General features: G+C 37.1%; 1 protein-coding gene across 1 annotated transcript; it reads right to left on the reverse strand.

Moving 5' to 3' along the window:
- Nucleotides 1-1,300: 1,300 nt before the first annotated feature.
- On the reverse strand, nt 1,301-7,049 carry psmg4.S (proteasome (prosome, macropain) assembly chaperone 4 S homeolog). Its single transcript, XM_018269450.2, has 3 exons — nt 6,795-7,049; nt 4,374-4,449; nt 1,301-1,715 (listed from the first exon to the last, which is right to left on the reverse strand). The coding sequence occupies exons 1-3, from the start codon at nt 6,954-6,956 to the stop codon at nt 1,594-1,596; spliced, it is 360 nt and encodes a 119-aa protein (XP_018124939.1). The 5' UTR covers nt 6,957-7,049; the 3' UTR covers nt 1,301-1,593.
- Between the last annotated feature and the right edge of the window lie 31 nt (nt 7,050-7,080).

Genomic DNA, 7,080 nt, shown 5'->3' on the forward strand with positions numbered 1-7,080 from the left:
ATAGGAGAGGCCTGAATAGAAGGATCAGTAATAAAAAGTAACAATACATTTGTAGCCTTACAGAGCATTTGTTTTTTAGAAGGGAGTCTGCGATGCCCATTTGAAAGCTGCAAAGAGTCAGAAGAAAAAGGCAAATAACTATAAAAAATAATGAAAACTAATTGAAAAGTTGCTTAGAATTGGTCGTTCTATAAGATAATAAAAGTTACCTTAAAGGTGAACCACCCTTTAATTGTTGTGTTATAGATTGAAATATTCAAATGACCTTTTCAATTGGTATTTTGTATGGTTTTCAATTATTGGCTTTCCTATGATTATTAGACTGCTAATGATCTTTTTGTTGGAGGTCACTTACCCCATCAACCAAATACATCAACTGTGAAGGTTCAATTTTATTGCTTGTCTTATTTTTAGATTTTTTTTTTTTCCATTTTAGCCCTCTCCTACTGATCCTTCTTTCTGATATCCAGACTGCAAACTGGTTGCTAGGGTAAAAAATCAAAGCCTTATAGTTGCAGAACAAAATGTGTAAAATATTAATTAATATTAAATTGTACAGTTGCCTACCTTGATAGAACTGGACTGCATAGCATGAACATGCTAGCCATTCAGACCACATCTAGGATACCGCTGCACTTGCCATGCAGTTACTATCTAGCCTGACATTCCCTGGTGATGTGAAAAACCTTCCCCAAATCGGTGCATGACCATCAGGTATCAGCACCTAGAGGTCACCACAATGAATAGGTGCTTTTTTAGGACAGGACATACCAAACTAAGTAGCATATGGTAAATGGCAAGTTTATAAATATATCTTTGGCATGCCATAAGCATGTGATCCAACTGCAACAGTCTGTTGCATGCAACATTTGTTCTGTGTAGTTTAACAGGACAGAAATCAGTCAAAGCAACAAATATTAAAGGGGAACTAACATGAAAATTTTGTATAGTATTTATCTCATGGAAATAAGAAACTTTCTAAAAAAAAGTACTGTTTCTGAAATAATCAAGTTACTCTTCATTATTCCAGTCTCCACAATCTGTCTCTCTACATGCAGCTTTGTATCAGTTGGTTATTTTAAGATAGCTCTTAAGAGAGCACATAGGGAATCAAAATCCAACTCCAACCCTTTAATAACTACAGACTACTGAGAGGGAGACACTACAGAGTATCCTCTTAACTTTTCTAGAAAGAGTATATCATTTTTAATTGATTTATACAAGGTTCCTTTTTCCATGAGATAACGCTTATATGAAATGTATTTTCACAATTGCTACCCTTTAAATATAGAAAGAAATAAACTGTCAGTTTTTTTTTAATAAAATAATTTTCTACAAACAATATTGAAAATGCAATTATTTTTCTGTTTAACCTTCTTGCCTATTAAATGGATCTGCTTAGCTGAACAGTCATGTACATCTTTGGAGGGAGTACCTTCCTCTGTACTGCTTTTAAGCTTACAGTATATATAGGACTGATAATCAGGTCTCCCATAATGGGCTTCACTTGGAACAGTCCACATATTTCTGTGTGTATTATTAAGTTCTTCCTAAAGAAAAGGAACAAACTTGGTTCCCCCCCAATTCACACCATCAGAACTTCTCAGGAAAGGTGTCCATCTCCTGCCTGATGCGTTTCTCAATCAGTAGCATTAGCTGGCTTTCATTAGTTGGGATGTTCACACTGGCAAACACTTGCTTTTTAGTCTTCTTTGCTGCAAGTTAAATACAAACATTTCCACTTTGACATTGTTTGATAAAAGCACCTCAAAAGGATCATACTGGCTTAAAGTATATGTAAAGTGCTTAAATAGTTTCTAATGTTTTAGCTCATGTGCTAACATGAGCTGGAAAGATTTATTAAAGGGGTTGTTGACCTTCCAAATACTTTTGCAGTTTTCAGATTGTTCAGAATAAACAAACTGTTTGCAATTGCGTTCCATCAATTTTACAATTTTCCCCAAATTTAAGTTTAATGTTCCTGTCTCTAGTGTTTCAGTCTGGCAGCTCAGTGATCCAGGAGCATCTGAACAATTTGCTACATTTAGTTGATACATTTCTCAGCAGTATCTGTGAGATATTAGCAATTATTGTATCAATTATAACGACTGCCTTCAATGAAACTCAGTGATTCTGCTCACTAGGGACAAATGTATCAACTAAATGTATCATTTAGAACAGTTTACAGGGTCGGCGACCCCCCCTCCCAGAGCTGCTTTAGAAGGTGAAAAATGAAACTTTACACTTCAATATTAGAAAAAGGGTCATAATTAGAAAATAGAAAGTAATTGGAAAAAGTCTTTATTTCTGGTGAACAATCGGAGACCAACTGAACTGGAAATTTTTTTGATTAATGTACTGATCAGTTAAATTAATGTACTGCCACTATGTAAATCAGCTTTACGAATATCAATACCATTTGGTGGCACATCATGTAAGCAGTAATACTGCAAAATGAGATGTTATCTTTAAGCTATGCCCTCATATGCATATTCCTTTACATATCAGACTTTTTTCTTCATACTTCATAATGCTTCTAGTGTCAATATATAGAAAACACCCCTACAACATGGACTTAAAGGAACAGTGACATTAAAATATGAAATTGTTTTAAGGTAATAACAATAATGTTGCTCTGCACTGTTGCAGCTGGTGTGTTTTCTTCAGAAACTTTACTATAGTTTATATAATTAAACTGCTGTGTAGTCATGGGACAACTGGAAAAGGAGAAAAAGCACATGATACACAGCAGATAATGGATAGGTTCTGTAGTATACAATAGGATTATTAAGTACTTATCTGTTATCTACTGTGTATCCTGTGCTTGAATGGCTGCCCCATGGTTGTTTATATAAAAGGTAAAAGTAAAGTTCATGCTGGAGAACCACATTCGATTCAGTGTATTTTATTTAAACACAAGATGTTTCGGACAGACATGTCCTTCATCAGGTGCTAGTGATGTTTCGGACAGACATGTCCTTCATCAGGTGCTAGTGATGTCACTAACACCTGATGAAGGACATGTCTGTCTGAAACATGTTGTGTTTAAATAAAATACACTGAATCTAATGTGGTTCTCCAGAGTGAACTTTACTTTTACCTTGGATATATTGTGGCTTGGACGGTGCCACTGACTCTGTTGTATAGAACCCTGATACATTTGGAGTGAGGGACCACCCGACAACCAAGAGAATTACCTGTTGTTTATATAAACTATCGTAGTCTAACTGAAGCAAAAACACAAATTTTACCAGTGTAGGGCAACAGTGCATTATATTTTCATTTCTTTAAAACACTTTCATTTTTATATGTTATTGTTCCTTTAAAGAACCAGTGACATCAAAATAATAAAGTTTGTGTATTTAAATCCACATCCTACAAATCTGTGTCTTATTTTATATGAGACAGTTTTTCAGTTTATAGTACTGTAGAAAGCCATAAATTACCTATGACCCATTTATCTTCCTGGTAAGAATTAAAACTATTGTATTCTATAGGCGTTATGTATTAACTGATGATGTTAATATTAGCCATTTCCCCCAATTCAGGTAAAATAACCGCCCCCATGGGTACATATAAATGGTACTAGTGTTACTAATTCCTGCTGCTACAGTACATGCTGCTCTCTGCTTCTCCCTCCTGGCTGCTTCTCTGCGTAACTTCTTTCAGCCCAGAAAAAAATTCTACATAATGTCTCTAGCTCTGACTGTATGAAAATATATACAGGCCAGCTATTAATTATAGTCAATCACCCGACTTGAATCCAATTAAAAATCTATGGAAAGATCAGAGTTCACAGAAGAGGCCCCCAGAACCTTCAAGATTTGAAGACAGTCTGTGTGGAAGAATGGGCCAAAATCACACTTGAGCAATCCATGCGACTAGTTACTCCATACAGGAGGCGTATTGAAGCTGTCATTACCAACAAAGGCTTTTCTATGAAGTATTACATTTCAGTAAGCATGTTCAATACTTATCCCTTGTGTCATTCCACTTTATTAGAACTCAAAACAAAGTCCATTAAGTTATGTCTATGTGAATTAGTTGGGCTGTTACTGACATCTGGTGTAAATTTCATGTCAATAGCCCTATTAGAAATATATTTTCTCAGAAAAACTAATACAGATGGAAAGGAGAGCAGTCAACCTGCTTGTTGGAGTGCTCTCCTTTCCACTTGTATTAGACGTACATTCAAGGTCGGGCAGTACGTCTTTAAAAAGGATTGATGCATTCAGTGTATGGACTGCTTTGGTAGTGCGCTGGGATATACAATACTTCTTCACTGAGAAAAACATTGATGTGTTCAATACTTATTTTCCCTGCTGTATATAGTATTTTATGCACACATTATTTACAGTACAGTTAATACATACCTAATCTTTGTGCAAAAGAAGTTGACATGATATCTGAGGTATCCCCAAAAACCAATGTAGACAAAGGGACAGAATCCTAAAAATAAATTACAAAAAAATAAATAAAATAAAAATCAGATTTGCACAGTATGCATATACATAAGCCTAAATAACAAACAAAACAAAAACACAGCCAGTACAATATGTCCACAGTCGTATAAACACATGATTAAGACTTTTAATCATTAAGATGGACCTGGTATTCTGCTAGCTCAGACCTGCTCTGACCCATCATGCAACTTCCTAAAGGAAGGCTTGTTTTAAGAGAAAGAGCCACACTCTTTAGTGGGACTGAACTGCACCTACATTTATCTACATTACCTGAATGTTCTGTGTACGCAACTAACTACAGGACTCTAATTGTAAGCATTGAAATAGCTAGGTTGTCCTGGGCTTGGGACAAAAGGTGCATCCAAGATGGCAATTGTAACTTTTAAATGCAGCAACTAAAAAAAACAAAATGTTATTAATTGAAACTTACATTTTTTTGGTTTTACATATTTTAAAAAGTACAGCCTAAGCATGTAACAAACTTTCTGTAGACAATTAATTTTGCAATATACAATAGTGTGCTGTGGGGTAGGTCAATAAAATTAAAAATAATTCAACAAGTTCACTTTCCCTCTCATTTGTTTGCTTGTATGGCAGCTCCACCAAACATCCAATAGCAATGCTGTAAGGCTGCAAGAGTTGCCAAGGTGCTGTGTGAACAGGTGATGTGGAAAGGGCTTGGTCAGATTTGGGGGGTAGCACCTAGGAAAGATGAGGGCATGTCTTGGGCGGATCATAAGCGTTCCTTTTGAGCAGTGGCAATGTTCTTTCATTGGGACACCATCGCTTTGCGTGGCAGTGCTCTTTAGGAAGAGCTCACTCCAGTAACCACAGGACTAACACATAGGCCCCCACATTGCCTTGTTTATAAGCAACAGGTTAATTTTGCCTAGTTCTGGTTTGCTAGTATGGCAGCTCCAGCAAAGAAAAACGAATTTCTATATTTCTAAAATTTAGAAAACAAAAACAAATGAGAGTTGCGTTATGGAAAAAGACTTCCCAAGATGTTAGTATTAAGATAAAGTGTGCGTTTAGAGAATCTAATACCTTTTTACCACCAAACTTTGGTTATGATGGTCCAGTTTTGTGCCAGCCTGCTAATTATGAAGATGTGTTTAGTCACAGTTACATGACAGAAGCAGAATGCTGTGAAAATGGCCGGTCAGACATTTGGAATAAGTGACAAGTGTCTCCCTCATTTAACCATAATACAGAGCTGTGAACCTTTCAAGCTCAAATTTAGGGGGAGGGCACTTCTGCTGATCCAAAAGCGACGTCAGTGGAAATGACATCGCACAAACGCACACAACATCCTCTGAAGCCACTGATTCTGAGCTGGCCATCCACATAATGTCTTCTGAAGCCACTGATTCTGTGATGGCCGTGCACATAACATCTTCTGAAGCCACTGATTCTGTCATGGCCGTGCACATAACATCTTCTGAAGCCACTGATTCTGTGCTGCTCTCCACTGAAATATTCTATGCAGGCGCAAATCTGATTTTTGCCGCAAATCATCAGAAATCGTGGAAAATCGTCAGAAATCAGGTGAATGCTTAGGAGTGCCATGAGACCGGGGGATGGATATCCTTATAAATGGCTCGTGATGATGTCATCAGTTATAAATGGAGTGAGGTAATTTTTGTCTCACGACTCATGAAAACTTGTGTATTATAATAATTCAAGTACCCCTTGTTGAAAAATATGAGGATATTAGAAGAAACCTCGGAGTTCCATGACCTGTATAAAAGCACTCGGCCTTTGACGTCGTTTTTTTATATGGTCATAGAACGCCTCAGTGACTTATAATACCCTTATATATTACAATAGGAGGTACTTTATTCACTATATAATGTAGTATTGCCCTCCACTGGTAAAAGCAGTGTTTGCTATAGAAACACAACTATAGTTTATATAAACAAGCTGCTGTGTAGCCAAGGAGGGCAGCCATTGAAGCAGAGGATAAACAGTAGATAACAGATAAGTTCTGAAGAATCCCATTGTATACTAGACAGGACGTATCTGTTATCGGCTGTGTATCGTGGCTGTCCCCATGCCTACACAGCAGCTTCTTTATATAAACTATAGTAGTTTCTGAAGCAAACACATCAGTTGTGCCAGGCCAGGGCAACAGTACATTAAATGTTAATTATTTTAAAACACATTTGTTTCTTTTAATGTTACTATTCCTTTAATGATGTACCAGTGGCTTGCTCAGTTTTGATGCGAAATGGTTCCCTGGCTGCTACAGGGATATCGTTAGGAATGCTAAATAATGCTAAACCAAATTAAGATCAATATATGCATAAGAAGACGTCATCTTTAACTCACAAATCTGCTGCACATAGCCATGGACAAATTAGCTAAGACAGGCGAGAGGCCGACCCACAGGAAGAAGCAATCCTCCATGCCCATAACGTGGAAATGCACGAGCTGTTCGCAGATCTTCTCCGAGAAGTTATACAGGGTAATGGCACGGGGCGACGATTCCATCCTTATACAGTACAGCGAATATCCGACAGTCTCGGTTTCAGCGCTACAACCTGTATTGTCGCGCTGAGACTAACGTCATAGTAAAACATATACGTCAATCTCGCTAAGGGGCCATTTTTAGTGT

Source organism: Xenopus laevis, chromosome 6S (assembly GCF_017654675.1).
Source record: "Xenopus laevis strain J_2021 chromosome 6S, Xenopus_laevis_v10.1, whole genome shotgun sequence".
Classification (NCBI taxonomy): Eukaryota; Metazoa; Chordata; class Amphibia; order Anura; family Pipidae; genus Xenopus; species Xenopus laevis.

Coding starts and splice junctions, on each gene's coding strand:
- psmg4.S (XM_018269450.2), bottom strand. CDS start 6,956: ATGGAATCGTCGCCCCGTGCCATTACCCTGTATAACTTCTCGGAGAAG. Junction 4,450..6,794: donor TGGCTATGTGCAGCAGATTT/GTGAGTTAAAGA, acceptor ATTTATTTTTAG/GATTCTGTCCCTTTGTCTAC. Junction 1,716..4,373: donor TTCTTTTGCACAAAGATTAG/GTATGTATTAAC, acceptor TTTAACTTGCAG/CAAAGAAGACTAAAAAGCAA.